Source organism: Archocentrus centrarchus, chromosome 22 (assembly GCF_007364275.1).
Source record: "Archocentrus centrarchus isolate MPI-CPG fArcCen1 chromosome 22, fArcCen1, whole genome shotgun sequence".
NCBI lineage: Eukaryota > Metazoa > Chordata > Actinopteri > Cichliformes > Cichlidae > Archocentrus > Archocentrus centrarchus.
This window is the reverse complement of record NC_044367.1, coordinates 26851453-26871957: the sequence shown is the minus strand read 5'-3', so window position 1 is coordinate 26871957 and position 20505 is coordinate 26851453. Positions and strand designations below refer to the sequence as shown.

At 41.8% G+C, this 20505-nt stretch overlaps 1 protein-coding gene across 1 annotated transcript in view; it reads left to right on the top strand.

The window, feature by feature from the left end:
- Positions 1-20505, top strand: part of syt14a (synaptotagmin XIVa) — a 46859-nt gene that overhangs the window by 371 nt on the left and 25983 nt on the right. Inside the window, exon 2 of the mRNA XM_030759142.1 lies at positions 13464-13511. Coding sequence (XP_030615002.1) covers positions 13464-13511 — 48 coding nt within the window. The remainder of the gene's footprint in view (positions 1-13463; positions 13512-20505) is intronic.

Below are 20505 nucleotides of genomic sequence, written 5' to 3'. Positions count from 1 at the left end.
TTAACGGGACTCGGGCTGTCATTTGGTTTGGAGCCTCGCTGCTTCACGCCTGTACTTTACAACTTGGCTTAAGGGAAGCAGAGCGCACTCAAACCCCACTCACTAACTGTTAATGCGCGTAATGAATGCTTTCGTGTCTGTTCCAGTGTCCACCGTGCGCTTTCACTGCTCACCTTATCCTGATTATGTAACTTTGCAGGTTGTAAGCCGCTTTGGTGCTTAGTTTGATCACTTTGTATCCCATACTTACAGTCTTGGGATACATTAAATGTCACAGGAAGAGGTCATAACATAGCTTAATGATAGATGACCTGTTTTTAATAATAGAGAATATTCTATTTTTTTTTTCACCGTGAAACGCTGTTAGAAAATATCCACTTGTGTGGGTAACGCAGATCCTCTCTTATTAAGTTATGGAGGAGTAAGAGTGAAACGCTTGAGTCTGCACAAAATGTGGAATATAATTTAAATCTCTACATACATCTTTATTTTATTTTACAGCTGATTGATATTATCACAGATCAGCAGATATGTGGACCAGTGGCTTTTTTTTTCTTTTCCTGTGCTCAATGCAGTGGAAGATGCTTGGGATCAATAAAATTATCAATAAAATAATCAATAAAAAAAATTGTATCCACGGTTGACTCGGGGAGCATGTTTGTCAGGAGGCAGAGCAGGTTATTGAGTAATAAAGTTGGTCGTGAGCCCGCTCCTCCAGTCTGCATGTTGTCTGTGAGCAAGACACTGAACCATACTGATTTATTCATGTGTGAAGGCACTGCATGCATAGAATAAAAGCTACTAATACAATTTCTAATTGCATTGCTGGAAACAATTGCCCCTGTAATTTTCTATTTCCAAGCATAACTCTAACATGCTGTAGTACTCGGATTCTGGGTTTGAAGTTGGGTCACAGCGGCAGCAGGCTAAGCAGGGTGTTCCAGACATCCTTCTCCCCAGCCACACTTTCCAGTTCCTCCTGGGGGATCCTGAGGCCAGACAGGGAGTATAATCTCTCCAGCAGGTTCTGGGTCTGCCCCGGGGTCTCTTCCCAGATGAGCGTGTCCAGAACACCTCCAAAGGGAGGGGCCCTGGAACCACCTCAGCTGGCTCCAGCTTTTCACAGCATTATTATTTTTGCACAAGAGAGCCTTTAATAAAGGTTTCCAATGGCTCAATCCTCTGTCAGGAGTTTAAATAATATACTGTACACAGCATCAAACAAACTTTTTCCCCACTGGCTCCCACATCGATAGATCAGAGGTTTACTAGCCTGTTGGATCAAATTTATTTACAACCCAAATTCCAAAAACGCTGAGACGCTTTAAAATTCAAGTAAAAAGCAAATTGCAGTAATATCAGGCAGTAATGGGAAACAGTCCTCTCCCAGAAGTCCAGCAGCTTCTCTCCTCAGTTCCCAGACATTTACAGAGTGTTAAAAGAAGACGAGATGCTACAGAGCAGGGAAACACGGCCCTGTCCCAACTTTTCTGAGAGGTCCTGCTGCCATCAAATTCAAAATTACCATTTTTTTTTTCCCCCTTACATGTTAAATTTTCTCAGTTTAAGCATTTGATGTGCGTTCCATGTTCTACTGTGAATAAAATATTGTTTTTTCCCCACATTTTACACAGCAGTATTCTCTGCATCCAAGCTTATTAATTCATGAAACGTTTGCACAATGCAAAGTAGTCAGAGGCAGAAAACTGAAGCGATATGGAACCATTGTCAGTAACGGCATCGGTGTCATCTAAACCCAGTTATGTTGCCCTCGTAAAAGTTTAAGGTTCTCACTAGTCTTTGGAGGAGGGTGATTAAAATAATAGGTCGTGAGGAATACAGGACAGCAGAGTTCACCTCTAGAAAACAGCACAGTGACGTGAACTCCAGCTGTAAATTAGGCAAGTAGACCATCCACTCATCTTGGGGCCGCAGGGCTTAGATCGTCACATAAAGTAAAGAAACAGTTAAGCGTGAGCATCATTCATGTGTGACGGCAGAGCCGTGGCTAAACGTGTTGCTGCATTTGTTTAATTTGTTAGGAAAAATGTGCAGGATAATAACCTGAATCTAAACCAGAAAATGGTGATCACTAATAGCACCATAATAGGCTCTCCAGTAAGCTCTAATCTTGCAGCACCTCTGTTCATGTCTTCTGAACAGTTTCACCTCGTCTGAGTTAGAGCTTCATTCAGCCACACCCGCTGACCTCAACTTCCCCACCAGCATTAGTCAGCAAAGTGCAGTTTCCTGAAGGGCTGTGATTACTGCGGCTCCCGGCAGCAGTATTTTACTGGAGCTAGTCGGCCCCGCTGAGATTTATGGCGCAGCTGTGGGGCTGACTGACACCTGCAGCATCCAGGGATCGGTCTCTCGGCACCAGTGGGAGGCTGTGTTTCTGTCTGTACTTGTGAGGTTGGGCGAACGTCACGATGTGTTGGAAAACACGAGTTGTTTCATTTCAAGGCAAAGACTCGAGCAGCAGAGAGGCGTTATTTAGATCGCAGCTTGTCATGTCATTTAAAGCAGGGATGTTTATGGTGACTAAATGAGAACAAAATCAGAGCAGTCTTACAGAAAGAAATCACTCAAAACTGAGCACAGTCTAATAAACCAGATTTAATATAGCAGCGTGCACTTAAGACTAACTTAAATGTCAGCTTCGCTTGCTGAGCCTTCTTTTCTCGCAGGCTAGCGTTCACACACCTGTGCAGAATGTGGTACTTGTTGCTGCTTTGACAGAGCTGACAAACAACCTCTCATTTTCTGCATAAAAGACATGCACTGGTTCAGCCCCAGGCTAATGGCAGGTGATGTGGTAGCATCTTAGAACCAAAAGGCGACTGTCGTTGTACTTTAATAAAGTTTGAACAATTCCTTTAACAGGCTGTGCTTTCTGGTGCCGGCTAATAATGGGAACAGACACACAACCTGAATTTACAGCTCACACTAGCTGGTAAAACTCGGTCAAGATTTTTATTAAAGTAATGTTTAAATGGCAAAAACATGTAAAGCTGCAGTGTACGTACAATTTAATGTTAAACAAAATATTTATCCTCTTTTGTATTTTAAACATTTAATTAATTAAATATTAGAAATAGTGGTGAAATTGTTAAAAAATATAAAAAAACCTGACTTTAAATTCGTTTTCAATTAAACATCCAAAAAGAAAAGAAACAAAGGAACATCACTGTTTCACCTGCCCAGGTATGTTTGGCAGCTCACTTTAGCATTTTTAAACAGTCTAAGAGATGGGTGCCATCCTCAGCTGATTAATTAGTGGACGGTCTTTCTCTTTTGTTGAACGTTCAGATGATGCTAACCAGCTAGTACCGCCCTCTCCTGACTCACTGGTAAGGTTCGCTGCTGTTGCTGCTTTGGTAGCTCCTCCTGCAGTCAGACGGCCTCTAACTCCTCCATCTTGGACTGCGGTTAACCGACCTTACCATTTCTGCTCTCAAGATCTGCACTAAAGAGGAGGGTCACTCTAACCACAACCTGCAGCAGGTGGAGAACCGGTTCATGCGCCGCTGCACCAATATCACCAAGGCTGCAGAGCAAAGCAGGGGTGCACACGTTTCACACAGCAGAGGAGAATCGGTTATTTTAAGTCTTTCATTTAAGAAAGCGTGCATGTACGCACCTTCTTATACACCCATGTCTCCCACCACAAATACAATACGAATCTGTGGGAATGCGATCCAAAAAAGAAACTGGCAGCAACATTATAAGCATTGTTAGGTTTTACATAATTTTAGCCTGGAGTGAAGTGCGACTCAGCTTTCTTGGTGCTACTTTAGAGAGTATTGGGAGACTTTAATGATGCATTCAGTAACATTCAGTTGTGGGATCATGTATGTTTATTTTACTAATGCATCTCTGAATCATCTGAAGCCACCGTTATTAAATCCTGCTGCTTTACGTGCTAAATGTTAGAGCTCCTAAAGCTCCTCATTTGGATATACCCAGCATGCTCTTTTTTTTTTTTTGCACCCTCAACTTTTCATAAAAGCTCTAAAAGTAGAATTTAATTTGCTTAAGAGGCCAATTTTATAGCAATCTGCATTTTCCTGTACAAACATTATGTCAACAGGCTCCACTGCACGCATCAGCTCGTGTGACAAGCTTTACACAGATTGCCGCCCCAAATGGATTTCACATATCCTGGTTAAGTCCGGCTTTCTGGCTGGCAGATCGAAAGCGGGCAGCTCGCATGCATGCTGCTCTGTCTGAGTGGCGTGCATGAAGACTTGTCAAATCCTGAGCCAGAGCCAAGTGCAGAGTAGGCAGGCCAGGATGTGTTGAGCTGTGGAAATATTATGTGTTAAGTGGAGCTCCTCGTGCTGACATTTAGACTTCCAAATCTAACTGAAATGCCTGCCAGGTCACTTTGCTTCTGGCACCTTTTTTCCCACCAGTTTTGCCAGTTAGAAATATATGGTTGTTACATATGTTGTGTTTGATCTGATAGACATGCAAACGCTTGATGATTTTTCTCAAAACATTAAGAATTCTTCATCTCCACTTCCCTCTCCATCGTCCTGACATGTCGCTGTTTGTAACTGGATATGAGGCGATAAATACCAGTGCACGCATGCATGCAGCTGGAAAAGAGCAGTGTTTATTGATTATATGATGGCTCTAATTAAAGCTGCACTAATCAATATGTTGGAAAAAAACTGGATGAACTGACCATGTGTTGTGTTGCATTCACCTGTTTATGTGCTTTAGCTGTTTTTGCCGACTCGTGTGGTTTTCAGGTCAACTGTTAGAGGCAGTGTAGGAATCAGGATGAATCTGGTTTCTGTTGTTTCTACAAAAACATCTTTCAGCTTCTAATTTTGATATTGCAACTTTACTTTTTAGGTTTCTTCTTCTTCAGCATGCAGAGACAGAATTATCTGAGCAGTAAGCCTTTAAAAAAAATCAATTCCTCAACAGCTGGTGGAAACAGCTGGAAAATGCAGTTTAAAGGAGAATGGATTACAGTTCACTCACTGGCCACTTTAGGAGGTACACTTTGCTAGTATTGGCTTGGACTTCCTCTTGCTTTCAGACCAGTTCTGGAAGCAGAACGAGGTTTTAATTCTTCAGATACAACAAGGTGCTGGAAACATTCTTCAGAAATTTGGGGCCATATTGACATGATAGCATGACTCAGATTTGTCTGCTTGAGGATTTGTGACTGTGGAGGCCATTTGAGTACAGTGAACTCATTGTCATGTTTGAGAAACCAGTTTGAATTGATTAGAGCTTTGTGACATGGTGCATTATCGTGCTGGAAGTCACCATCAGAAGATGGGTACACTGTGGTCATAAAGGGATGGACATCAATACTCAGGCGGAGGTGTTTAAACGATGCTCAACTTGTACAAAGGGGCCCAAAGTGTGCCAAGAAACTACCATTACACCATGGACCCACGCTGTCATGTTTACATCAAATTCTGACCCTACCATCCAAATGCTGCAGCAGAAGCAAAGATTCATCAGACCAGGTGATATTTTTTCCAATTTTCAGTTTTCCAGCTGGCAGGAGTGGCACCTGGTGTGGTCTTCTGCTGCTATAGCCCATCTGCTTCAAGGTACAGTGTGTCGTATGCTCACTGGATATTTTCTCCTTTTTTTCGAACTGAGAGATGGTTGTCTGGGAAAATCCCAGCAGATCAGGAGTTTCTGAAATACTCGGACCACCAACAACCATGCTACACAAGTCCCTTAAATCACCTTCCTTCCTCGTTCTGATGCTCCGTTTGTTTACGAGCCTAAATGGACTAATTGCCGTGTAATTGGCTGATTAGATTCAATTTAATTACATTTTATTTACCTGTATGTAGTGCCAAATCACAACAAATGGGCGCCACAAGGCACTTGTGTTAAGCAGCAGTTTGAACACTGAGTTTGTTGAAGTGACCAGTGAGTGTATGCAGATTGTCTACCAACAAATTTTCATCCAACAGGAAGAAGACGACATCATCTGCTACAATAGTTTTGGCAGTGGTAGAAATTGTCAGCTGAATTTCATCAAACCTTCTTGTTGTGTTACTGTTAAATTGTCATCGTCATTGTTGGAGAATTCAGCATTGTGTATTTGAAGTTTGATGACAGGTTTTGTCATTTATAGAATGTGAGCAATATACTGTGTTTAACTTGAGACCTTGTCAAATGCTGAAATTGGAAGTGTGCTAACAGAAGCAGACCATCTGAATTAAGATATGCTGAGACTCCAGAGGAACCTGAGAGGACTTCCTGTTAAATCTGTTTAACAGATTAGCATAATCAAACTGACTAGTTTGATTAAGAACAGTGTCAGGTGTCATTGTTATCAGTTTCCAAGACCTGATTAAGCCTGAACTAAAAGAAAAATAGCTAAAGCCTTCCACTGAAAAACTTTCTGACTTTAATATATTTATGCCTTCCATAAACGTGGACACAGACGTCACCCTTTAACTCTTTAACTGTATGCTTGCTGATGTTCCTCAAAGGTTCCCTTGTGGTGGGATGTCCTTGTTTAGGGCCTTGGTGGTTTGATCTGTGGAGCCTTGGACACACATGCTCAGCATTATTTATCCACGGGCACAGCAAATGCACAAAGATGAACTGTACATCCAGTTCTCTGGCGCATCATCAGCAGTGCTTTTTCTGTATGTTTGATTTGTCTGTCGTTTTAGGGCTTGTTATCCATTTGGGACAGAGTGAGGGATTTGTTACTGGGAGGATTTTGTGCAGTTTAATGACTGATTGGCTGTTCAGTTGGCAGCAGATCAACCGGGGAGGTTGGTAAAAAATAAAACCGATTTATAAAGGGGGGGGAGCAGCTGTTAATTCAAAGCTTATTGTGACATTGACAGACTTGTTCCAGCAAAAACACACAGGGAGGGGTTGAGATGTAAATATAATAGTTTTGTGTTGGGTTGGAGTTAATTGTCAGTCATCTTGATTTCATGATCAAGCTGTTAATTTCTTCGGAGTGACACTAAATTGGGCAAATCTTTTTCTGTGGGGCCTAAAAATGAAGACTTGACTCCAGTTTGTTTGAAGGAATGTTTGCATGCTTGGGCTGTTGGATAGTACTGTATTACAGAGCTGCAGGGAAGGAAATCCAGTTCAGCAGACCATGTTGTGCAGATATAGGCATGAAGGAAACTGATGCTGCTTTGCCATCTTAGAGCTGAGCTGTTGGTAAGCTGGCTAATCTTTATTATACTGTATCATCCAGGAGCTAATTGGCTTAGCTGGGGCTTATTTTGAACTCACGCCCTGTTGCTTTTCATCATGAAACATGTCTCATGAATAACCTGCCGTAGCACAGCCGTCCCTCCTCCAGCTCCAAGAAAGACACGTAGTGATTTTCCTGCAAATGTTTCATAACTCAGTGAGCAATATTTATTTATTTAATTTAGTTAATATATTTATATAGTTCTTAATGACAACCCTAAAAGATCATTTAAATTTACCATTCATGTCAGCATTCTGGCTGCTTTAGGCTCATTTTGAGTTCCTGTTACTTTTCTCATTGACTTTATTTTTAGGCAGTTGTTTTTAGGGACGAGGCTAAACCCACATTTAGCACCAAGCTAGTTGCAAGTGTGACAATACTAACCAAGTTAAAAGCACTTGCTACACTGTAGCAAGTCCTTAACATGTGCAGGACAGCGCAAAAGTCTTAAACCACCCCCTCTTTATATTTTGCTAGGAAAATGGGAAATGGGTGCTGCAATTTATTGAAACATAGAAAACATAAAAGGTGAAAACAGAGTCTGAATAATTCTAACAAGCTTGAAAGTCACTTAGAAAAAAACTACCAGAAAGCCTGGCTCCTTGGTAGCAAAATACAGCACTGTATAGCAAAAAAGCTAAAACTAGGCTGAACAACTAATTAGTACATATTAAGATGCTAGCAGGCCACTAAGCTAAAGCTAATATATAGCTTGCTAATGTTAAATGCCCGGCCCGTTTGCTAATTGAGTCATTTGAGTGATGGTGAATAGTTAGATTGATAATTGTGTTTGCATATAAATCAACGTGTCCTCCTTTCCTTCCGCTTATGGGTTTGCAGAAAGTGTACACAACAAAAACATAATCCAGGTGTTTTATCAATATGATCAGCTGCTATCGCTATCACTTTTTTAATGCAAGCCACTAACTACGACAACAGGAAGTGACATCATTTTGCTGGGAACTTTAGTTTTTTTCATCCAAGGCAGTGGCGGCGCCAGGGGGGGGGGGCGCTAGGGGGTGCTATCCGGTCTTTAAGTCTGACGTCATTTCCAGGTCCAAATGCTCCTAAATCAATAGAATAAACCAATGACTGTTCACTATTAAAGATGATTGTAACATACCTTATCAATTGCAGCCATTTCTGCTTCTCTTTCTCATCAGTAAAATCACAGCTGAGTGGGGTTTTTTTCGAGTCGGATCGGTTAAAACATCCACAGCATTGCAGCATATTGATCACGTGACAGTTTGGACCTGGAAATGGAATTCTATCACTTAACAACCGGACAGCTCCCCCTGGAAAAGTCATAGCACCCCCGTAGCACCCCCAATAAAATAGCCTGTGCCTGTGTGTGTTGAGAACTGAAAGAACAAATGATCCTTCATAGCACCCTCAGTAAAATGCCCCCCCCCCCTTAGCACCTGCAGAAAATTTTTTCTGGAGCTGCCACTGGTCCAAGGCCTCTCATGGCTCCCTGGATTTTATGTTTAATAGGAAGCCCGAAATTATCGTTTGAGCTCCCATTTTCTTCTTCTTCCCCCTCACTTTCACGCTGGTCACCATTTTGCTCTCTGTAGCCCCACAAAATCAAGAGTGAACAGGACCGCTGTGAGACTGCGCATGCAGATTGTGAAAGAAACTGGCCGTGCCCGGTGGTAGATTGTAAATTGTGTGAAATAATATTAGTGCAGCGATCTAGCCAGAGGAAAAAAAATCAGTCTGGTATCAGCGACGGGGCAGAGTACTCGCCCACTTGCTGAGTGCAGTTATAGAAGAGTTCTGATAGCGGACCGGTGAAATTCTCAGTCCGGTGCAAGACGACCTCAGCATGGTGCAGCGCCGGGCGATCAACCACTGGCTAGAACCCTGAGTTATATGAGATATAACTTTGAGTCTTAATAGGGCCAGCACAAGTTTGCTGCCCTGACTTTCTTTTTCGCAACACTTTATTTTCCCACGCCGACCTCAAACAAGAAAAAATATATCTGTCAGCTCAATATTTTTTTTTTAGCCAAACTTTCTGTGCCACAGTCTCGGTCCATCCATCCCTCCTGACCAGACACGTCGGCCTCGGCAGCCTGATTACAGGATGCAGGTCGAGGAGATTCTTAAGGAATCTGGGACAAACCCTATAAATGCTGCCAGTCCGGCCCCAGACGTCTGTGTGAGGGAAGCCACGGGTTCACCTTCATTTAGTTTGCTATAGCAAGACCTGTTCCCCGTGATAAACAAGAATCTGCAGCCACTGTATCGATCGCAACTTGCACTATTGGAGGTTGTGTGAACCTCTCTGTGTAATGACAAGAGCCTGTCTGTATTTCTACTGTACACTCAAAAGCATCAGGTATAAAACAGACACTCTGCTCACTCTTTACTGAATCAGCTTTTACTCAGTAGAATTTCCGTCTTCTCACATCTGGATTGTTGTGTTAAAAGTGAAGTTTACACACTGAAGTTTTGTCTCCAGTGTGTTTAATTCTGATTGTGTGTGAAGAACAGGGGATGAATTCTCCTCAAACTGATACATTCATCCATCTTTCATACCATCTATGGTACTAGTCATTAGTAAATGCAGATAATAAATGAACTGTTGGGCTGTTAATATGCTGCTTTTTACTCATACTGAAGATTCAAAGTGCTGTTGGACTACAAACCACAAACACACGCTGGTGCAGAGCTTTATCGAAGCTATTAAGTCAGTTTTAATGTATCATGCACACACTGATACTCCAGTGGATGCATTGGGGGGCAAACTGGAACAGCTGAAGGTTCTCTGAATGATGTGTAGAGCATGAGAAGAAATATTTTCCCATGATTTGCTTATTTGATGATTTGTAAAGGTGTTGCTTTGCCATGACACATCAATTTTTCAGCGTGATTATTAGAAAGCAACGGTGCCAACTGAAAGCATTGCTTTGAGTTTTTATCTACTAAATACTTGGCTGGAAGTGTGACACGAGCAACCGGCACTGTGGACTGGCAACTGGGAAAATAATATTTTTGACAAACATAATGTGTGTGTGTGTGTGTGTGTGTGTGTGTGTGTGTGTGTGTGTGTGTGTGTGTGTGTGTGTGTGTGTGTGTGTGTGTGTGTGTGGTGAGTGAAGAAGGAATGAAAGAGGAGCATCCTCCCACACACAGCTGCCAAATCGAACAGCAGATCAGTCCACGGCTCCTTGTTTGGCAGGAAGGATTTCAGGCAAAACTTCCTTAAGAGGCTGTGTTTACATGCAGTAGCTCTCTGTCATACACCGGCTCAGGTTTTATCGTTTTTTTTTCCTGTGGCATTCAATAAATGGATTGATAGCACTTCCTGAGCAGCGTTGAGTTCATTTTGTGTCCAGTGAAAACTGATGGCGGTACTAATAATTCTGCTGTTGAGGGATGCTGGAAGACTAAATGTGTTACGTGTCTGTAACAGACTGTGTGAGAGCGGGATGTGGCCATGTTATGAAGCCCGTAGCACAAACTGATTTCAACATACCCAGGATCTGTCTGGAATCACTTACCTTAACAGTGGCAGTCAGGATAAGCAGGTACACCGAGCTGAGTTAACCCAGGGTTCCCCCTGCAGGTTCACACGAAAGAGGTGACTGGCATCATCTGCCTCCCCTCACCCCCAACCGGTCACAGCAGATGGCTGCCCCTCCCTGAGCCTGGAGTTTTTCCTTCCCACTGTCACCAACTGCTGCTCATAGGGGTGGTCTGATTGTTGGGGTTTTCTCTGTGTTATTGTAGGGTCTTTACCTTATAATATAACTATAATATAATTTTCTGCTAAGGTTACAGGATGATGTACCATTAAAATCTTGGACGAGAACGTCCCTCCCTCAGCTAGAACACTCATGATAGGTTGTGGGTGGATCTTCCACCATGACGGCTGTTGTTGGGATTTGGCGCTATATAAATAAAATTGAATTAAGTTGAATCTGCACAATCACAATTACTGGTAAGCATATTGACAAGAGAGCAGCTGATTTTCCAAAAGAAGCATACGATGGGAAAAATCTGAAGAGGTTAAACACAGTTCTTCCAGACAAAGCAGCGGTGTGAGTGTGTGTGAGAGGAAAGACATTGTGGACTGGAAAAGAGCTACTATATCAATAAAGTTTAGCTTATTTGAAGCCTGGAAAGAAAGCAGCGGGAATGCCGACTGTGTAAGTTAACAGGCTTCTCAGTATCATAAAGACAAGGGAGACTCTGATGGGTTATAATCGACTGTTAAACAGCCACGATGCTGTTTAACAGTCTGAGAGTGAAGATCAGATATAAAAACAATTCAACTGGCTTCTCTTTGTAGACCTGTCTGTCTGTGTTTGTACATTTTAATATCATTTATTTGTAATTTTATCATTTTCTTATCTTTGGTCAAAATGTACTTTTCTCTCTCACAAGTTGATTTGAAGGTGATCAGTTTCATGTCTGACAGACAGACCTGGGCTTTCCTAATGTGAAGTAAAGATCCTGACACTTTAGCATCTCGCCGCTGTGCTGCCTTTTTGTTTCGGTGCTTTCAGCCTTTTCTTGCTTTAGCTCGGCCCTGCACGAATCTCGCAAGTGTCACAGCTGAAAGCAGCCAGAGCAGTTTGAAAGCTCAACCTGTGGGCTGATCCCAGAGGCAGCTGTTGAGCTCAGAGACCGGGAGGCCTTCACAAGTGTGAGTAATAGCTCTGAATTACAGTCACCGTCTGGAGGCCCGACTGCGAATGAAAGCTTCTGTGAACTCTTCGTAAAGAGTCTGAGTAACGGCGACTTGTCATACACTGAAGCTTAGGTGGATACCCACTGCTGAGCGCACCCTAGAGCTGCCGTCCATCGGGTCCAGCCCGCTGAGCTGACAGTGCTGATAAAACTCGGAGCGACTGAGAGACGCGGCGGCTGAAATGTTATCTGTTGCCAGACTCTCGGCTCAACCATTTGTTTGGTGGTTCCCATTTGTATTATGATTAAATAACAGCATGAGATACTTTCTTATTTATGCAACAATCAAACTAATACATGAGCGCATGGTTTATTCCAGGAAGTGCTGAGGGATTAAAAGACGACCTTTGCATCCAGTTTCCTCATGGATGAGGATCAGTGGTGCTTTGTGGAGTTAGAGCCAGTCCGCATGTAGTGAGACGGCGAGCTGCAGACAAATGGATTTGAGGATGCTGTAAAATGTATCGAGCCTGCGTCTCGCCCAAAGATTCACAGTCGAGGGCAAAAAGATTTTATCATCTTGTTGGCTTTTAAATGTCAGAAGTGCTGCAGGTTCTGCTTTGAAGGCGATTTTTCACAAGTTTAATGCTTCCTAAAAAAATCAAATATCTAAAAGCACTGCTGATAGTTAAACATATGTAGTTTAAATATTCAGTTAATATGTTAAGAGTTATATATTTATCATCGAAGGAGCACACCACTGGATAAATGATTAACAGAAACGGGAAGAAATGACAATTCATTCTTAAATAATTGATTTTCTGATCAATGTTTTCTTCAATAATTTATTTATAGTTATGTCATCAAACTGACTTTTTTAAGCTCATTGTCTCGTTGGTGTTTTCAGAAGGTTAAGGCTTCTTCCCTCCTCCGTGACTCTCGAGTTTCCAGTTTAACAGATGCTTTTACACATTTCCATATTTTTTTTCCATACTTGTCTTATGTTGCCGTGCTTTGCTTGTTCAGAGTGAAACTAAATGATGACTTGAGCTGCAGATGTTTGTAGCAGCACAGATGTGCAAACAAGATAAACTGATATAAGTGCGACTGCAGTCAGGATTCTGAATCAAAAGGCTGACTAATCGTCTCTGGATTTAGAGATTTAAAAAACAAACCACACATGTTTTTTTAAGCCTTGAATTTTGTTAATGCCAGAAAATGATGCAAAGGACCGATCATCATCATCATCATCAGCATCATCATCAGCTGCTGCTGCTGAAACCTTTAGGGACCTGATGTGGCTAATTAGTGCAGATAAACACCTGCATATAAACACTTACTGTGCATTAGCTCCATGCTGTTGGGGAAAAAAGCAAACAGTGGAATAAAACTAGAATAAATGCAACACTAGCAGAATGATGTTTGTTAAACCCCCACATCTGTCACCATCCAGTCTGCGTCGGTGTCTTCTGTCCCTGTTATTCCCGTCCTTTTCTGGAAGTGTGTCTGAATGCGTCTGAACATATTTAAATGTGCGACTGTGATGTTTTTGTCTTCTGTTCCCTCCATCACAGTGTGGCTCATTGAAACTGCATTGTCTTTCCAGGTGGCGAGCGTAACTGTGGAGTACATGAGCTGATCTGCGTCAGAAAAGGTAGGGCAGATCAGAGCTCCGGGAGGTTGACCTTTGACCCACGCACTGCACCTCCCTCTCCACCTGTCTTATCATTTATCACCACTGAAACTCATCTGTGTTTTTCTGTTTGGAGTCGTGCTGCGTTCGCTGTCGGGCTGCTGTGCTGTCCTGTGTGCTCGCTGCTTGTGTTCATTGTGTTTGTAAAGCTGGTGTTATCCGATGTTGCATCTGTGGTGTATGACCAGCCTTTTTAGCAGCTAAGGCCTCATATTATTTTATACAGAATACTTTTTTAATGGCTTTGTTTCTGTTTGTCTTGGTTCGTGTTTCCTTTATGTATGGCAGAGATTATAAGATGTTCTGTTGCCATTATTTATGGTTTTCATACATTTTTATGAACAAAAAAGTTAAAAACACAGTGTACAAACAATATCACATTTTTAACAATCCTTGTTTGACACGTCTTACAAACAAATGTTTTTTTATTAGTACTATAAGTTCTTAACGTATGTTTTATGTATTACAGTATGCGAACGTCATTTTGACACTAAACTGTAGATGAATTTGGTATTTTATGGTCACTGCTGTGATGTCACCACAACTGTTCGCGCTGCCACTTGAGGTCAGAAAAACCTCCAATCGGTGCTGCTATGGAAGGTGAAGAAGTCGATTTTCAGAAAGCTTCGTCTTTTAAATTTTTAAATTTTAATCATTTTAACCGGGGCAGGTAAAAAAGTTTTAGTGAAAGTATGTGTGTATTTGTATATGTATGTATGACAGGACATAAAAGCTGCTTCTGTGACTGATGGATGCTGCATGCTTTAGTAAATTGGGACAGCGGGGTTCCCCGGTATTTTTAATAGAAATAATAATAACGCATGATAAAACGAGTGCACATTATTCTGTATTTATACATGACATTGTTTTAAAAAAAACAACTTGGACACTTGATGGGAACTTCTTATAAAACAATCACACTGTAGTTTGCATTCTGTGATTAAAAGATTCGACTGTTGTGTAATGTATAATAAATAATAAACAGTAAATAAGCCTTTTTAATCAAGCTCCAATGTTGAGCTTCAAATTCACTTTAATTGCAATAATAAGGTTTTTATTAAAGGTTATTATCACTATGTGAAATGTAACTTAAGTCAGTTTTTAACATATTTGTGTTTTGAAGCAACACCTCCTCATATGTCCTTTATTACTTTTTTTTTTTTTAAGTCCACCTCTTTGGACCAAACACAGGAGACACAATCACTAAGGGTGCAACTGGAAACATTACAAATGATGAAAGCCGGATTCAAAATGAAGCTCTGAACAAACCGATAAACCAAACTTCATCTCTTTAAATGTCACATGATATGATTTGCGTCTTCTGATTGGTGGATCTTTGAACAGAGCTTTTCCTATTAAAGGGAAGTGGCATTTACAGGTTTCTGCCAACAGACACGTTTTAGAAGACGCTGAGGATTTAGCAGCAAATTTGAATATCGCATCCTACCTACTGAGAGCTTTCACTGGATATCCTTCTCTCATTTTTCAAAGGGGCGGCATTTAGAGGCTTTTGCATCTAAAGTGTTCATTTATTCTTGTATAACGTGGCCATCAACTGATTTGGTAAAGAATACCTAAAGGGAAAGGGTGTTGCACAAAAGAGGGAAAGGACTGCAAACTGTCAGATTCGTTGTATAGCCTGAGGAAGCTTTTACAGATCGATTACTTGGAGCCAAGTTACGTGCAGAGCTTTATTTCTTTTTTTGGGTCACCTAAAAAAAATGTTTGCCTGGATGTGTGCACACTTCCTCATTTCTATTTTTTCCCTCTAAAGCAAAAGGATTGGTTATATGCTCCAATGCATGGGTAACTTTAAGTAATTTATTTTGACATTCATGCTGTATATTAAAAACAAATTCTTCTTATTTGCAGTTCTCATTTGAGTAGACATGTTTTTGAGGTATTGAAGGTTATCACCAGTATTTCTCTTCTTTACCATGGCAAACTCATATTCATAAAACGACTCGTTTAAACCAAAAAATATTCACAAGTGGATGTAGAAGGTCCTTATCACTGTGTAAGAGCCAGCCGAGTGGTCTCTCTGTGTGTGTGTGTGTGTGTGTGTGTGTGTGTGTGTGTGTGTGTCCTATAATTGGGTTTAACCCATTTATTTGAATCTGATTCCACAGGTATGTGTGGTGTTTTTGCATGTGTGTGGCTACACTGCGGGGGGATGTGCTTCAGAGTGTTGTCTGAGCGTGTGTGGGAGTGTGCATGGGAGTACTGAGAGTGCTTATGGGCTGCCTGTGGAGTGTGTGGGTGTATTTGTGGTGTTGAGGTGGGTTTTGTGCTTTTTTGACATTGGACATGGCAATGGTTTCCATGTGGAGAGATCAGACTTCCTCCAGCACCGTCCTCTCGTTCTTCCTGGTGCATCGTGTGAGATGTAGTTCTTCCACCGTGTGCTTTAGAAATCCCTGCATTGAAAGATGAAAGCTGAGGATGATTCTGGTTCTCGCTGTCATCGCAGTGAATGTTCTGGGTTGTCATTGTTAGTTCTCAGTGATGTGAAATGTTGGCAGCTGCACTAGTTTCATTTTAGACCAACGTGACAACTGTTGGATCTGCCCAAGGTTCCTCAGTTCCAGCCAGAGAGGTGCTTTTCAGCTTTTTAAATGTTTTTAATTTTTGGAAGAATTAATGCCATATGTATTCCTCGCATTGATTAAAGTAAAATGTAATTTTCATCATGCATTTAGCAGATAATTGATTTCTAATTAAATCTTTGAATGACTGCCAATACGGAGTACTGATCCAGTTACCGGCTACTGTACTCCTCACTCTGCGGAGGATATTGGTAGTTATTCATCGATGCTTAAGGCAACATCAGGCTGGATTCAAGCATTTCATGACAAAATGTTAAAAAAATACAGAGGAGTTTTTGTACATTTACTGAATTGGTATTTATTAGTAAAGATATCCATCACAGCAGGATGAAGAAAAGTAAAATACAAAGTTAGATCCACTCCTCACACAGGAGTAGAGAACAAGTCTCACTGATGTCAGAGGAGAATGGCCAGACTGTTAACACTAACTCAAACAAGCACTTGTTACAACCCAGGTACAGAAAAGGAGCTCTGAACATGTGAGACATTGTACCTTGAAGCTGAAGTTGTACCTTGAGGCTGCAGTGCAGAAGACCACACTGGGTGCCACTCCTGCCAGATAAGATCAGAAAACTGAGAGTGCGGTTCATGCAGGCTCACCAAAATCGGACAATAGAAGATTGGAAAAATGCTGCCTGGTCTGATGAGTCTTGATTCCTGCTGCAACATTCAGATGGTAGGGTCAGAATTTGGCATAGACAGTATGAAAGCATGGATCCATCCTGCTTTTAATCAGCAGTTCAGGGTGGTGGTGCTGTGATGGTGTGGGGGCCCTTTGGCATCCATTAGCATCAACTGAGCATCGTTTAAATGTCACAGCCTACCTGAATATTGTTGCTGACCATATCCATTCCTTTACAACCACAGTGCACCCAACTTCTGATGGCTGCTTCCAGCAGGATGAAGCACCATGTCACAAAACTCTAATCATCTCAACATCCTTGAACATGACAATGAGGGCACCGTGCTCAAACTTAAAGAGAGCACCTTTGGACTGTGCAGCAGCTGTGTGATGCTCTCGAGTCAATACGGACCAAAGTCTCTGAGGAATGTGTCCAGCACTTTGCTGAAGAATTAATGCCATGAAGAGTTAAGGCCATTCTGAAGGCAAAACCCTCTGAAGGGGGTAGCAAGGTGTACCTAATGAAGTGGCTAATGAAATGCATATATCAAACTAATTAATTCACTATCAGACCGATATCTGATCCAAATATTGTATTGGTACATTCCTTTTCACCTGTGAACATAGAAGTTAACACAGGTGTGATTGAGCCCGTGGCCCACAAAGCATTGCAGTATTTATAAATTAGCAGCATTATAATCTGGGTTTCTGTGGTGAACTATTTAGTTAGTTTGAACATAAACCAAACACTTCAGTTTCACATTAAGAGTGATAAATATTCTCTATGACACGGGTTGTATAAACCTGATCTATAGTTTATTAATTAACAGACAGCTGTTAATTAATAAACAGTGAAAACTGCACATTTTTATATTTTTCTGAGATTCATGTTTTTCTAAATGTAAGTAGGAGGTGAATCCTGATGCCTTTCATTGATCTGTTACCATCACAGGCCAAAGTATGAGTGATGTTGTAGGAAATGCCAAATATGTCTGTTTTCTAAACTTTGTTCCGATACTTCCTGTTAATTCACTTCACACGGCAACTTTAAAAAAGTGGCTCTTTTTAAAGGTGTTGGGTGCATTTTAAAGCTGTTACAGGGCTGCTTTCCCACGTAATTGTTCTCTGTGCTTCTTGTGTAACAAAGTCTGTTATTGTTTAATCGTCCAGTGAGTCATCAGTCAGTCCCACACACGGGGCTATTCTCAGGCTTTTAATGGAATCCGGCTGATTTGGTGAAGTCCAACAGGAAGAGGAGAAATGATGTTAGCCAGCTTATACCACACAGCTCCCACACTGGGATGCAGCACTGGTATTGCAGTGTAATTTTGGGGGGGAGGGCATGTGTGTAGATTTAAGTATTGTAGTTTTAAGTGAGGACGTCCAAAGCAAAGAGTAAAACTCGCTGTAGATTTCGAGGATTTAATATTCCTTAGCCCGTTGGAGGCATTTGGGGAATTATACAGAGCAGGATCCCTCCCGCTCCGTCTGTGCTGTGAATAATTCAGTCCACAGTGAGAAGCTGGTACAGTGTGAGCAGACAGGCATTCCCACGAGGGGACGCCTCCTGCTCCCGCAGCGCCATGTGACCAAACATTGTGGGCTACCAACAATAATCGGCTCGTTACAGACAGAGAGAACAAACAATTCAAATCTGCCACCCTTTCTGACATGCACACATGTTTGGAGGCTAAAAGGCGAATGTGAGCTGGGAATAAGCGCACAGCAGGTTATGTAACAGTGAAGGAGTCTGGCTGTTTCTATGTAGCAGTCCTGTTGTTAAACCAACACTTACTTGAGCTTTATTGGGGTGACAACAGCTCGACTCGGCTCAGTTTTTAGGGCTTTCCATTAGGTGGCACTACCTGGTACCGGGTACTTTTTAGTACCTACTCAGGCGTGGTTCCAAGCATGCTGAGTTGAGCCAAAAATGTGATGTCAACAGACTGCATGCCGCTGATTGGCCAGGCAGTGATGTCACTAGAAGATTCAAACCCAATGTTTTTGAAACCAGCAGTGAGGGCTACGCACAAACCAGCACAGACGTATAGACACAGACTGAGTGCATTTGTATGATTCAGAGTTCAGAAACATCTGAGCTCATCTTATACTGGGTCTCTATGCAGCCAGTGGGAAGTCCCCTTGAGTTTTCCCGGAGCCACCTTGGTATTTTGAAACCGGGTGTAATGAGCAAGGAGTGGATCTGACTGTGAAAACGCGTGCTTATTGGCTAACGACTTGTCACACGAGCATACCTTGGATAATCCTCTTTTCTGAAATGTAGAATGATGAAATTTTACAAAATGGATTCAGTGATTTTATTCATTAAAACTCAGAAAAGAGACTGAGGCCACAAACTCATCAGGAAAGCGTTTACAGAGGACGAGTTTAGGACTGTTTCCCCGTAGACTTCTGCAGAGCTGGAAGTCTTTTGTAGCCTCAGCGATCACCCTCACAGCGTTAAAAAGAATCCAGGTTTAAGGCACTTACTGTCTGAAACAAGGGGTTTTACAGTAGCTCCTCCCACTTTAAGGCTACCTGCCTTTAAGCACACTTTCTTCTGATTGGTTGTCCTCTGTAAACCGATTTGAACAGCTGGTGGGTGGAGCTTATGTGCTCACAGAGCTGTGAGTCTGAGATGACTGTACCAAGGATATCCCCTCCCTGTGACATCACTGAGAACCAAGACTACAAAAAAGAGAGTGAAAGTGAGCATTTCGAGCAGTCTTAAGCCCGAGCTTTTACTCAGAATTACCATTTTAAAGAGAAAAGAACTTTAAAATGGAATAAAGCTTTAATACAGTTTTACCTGTTCAGCTGATATCTGATAATTACAAAATATGAACGGCCGTTCTTGGCTGTGTTAAGGTGGTGTGGAGTTCTGTTGCTGTTGCAGGCTGTAAAATGGGAAATAGACCCCACAGTCTGCCCCTCCACCTGAGGACATGCACCTACCAAATTGTGTTATAGCACATTGATGGTGCTGCATTCACTTTGCTAGTTAAAGCCACTGGGGTTAACAACAACAGTGTTTATATATTAGAAAAATAAGGAAAAGTGTAACAGGTCCCCTTTCAAGGAACAGACTTGTTTTTCCTTCAAACCTGGAGTGAAGCTGGTTTTATTCAGTCCTGACAAACATGTAACCAATGAAAGTCCAAGTTATTTCTTCTCGGTTCCACTAAATGCTGGAATGACTTAATTGTTGCCGCCATTATATTAGAATTAAAAACAACAGAGAGCCAGCCATCATTGTCACTGATGGAGCAATAAGTCTTCTAAGTACGCTTTCTTGACAGATGGGCTCATTAGCTCCCTTTTGTAGCGAAGGCAGCAGCTCTGCCCAGCATGTAGCAGTTTCCATGCTGGGCAGAGCTTCATTCATCAGGGTAAATGAGCTCAGCAGCAATCTGAAATTTCAAATTGCACTTAAAAGCCTCTTCCATCTCTCCACTTTTAGGACCATGTATGAAATATTGTAAAGTGTTTCTCAGACATTTTTTCTGTTAAGTACTGGCTGCTGCATTAATGGGCATAAATCAGTACACCCATGAGTGCTGGGGTCACAAACAGAGACGATGTATATGTATGAACTTTGAAAGACATGTGCCCTTACTCACAAACTGTAAAAATAAATTAGAGAACTGAGCCACTGAAACTATACTAACTGGTTTAGAAGTTAATGGTGAAACTGGGCACCAGGGTGGCTCAGAGCTTGAGCAGGCGA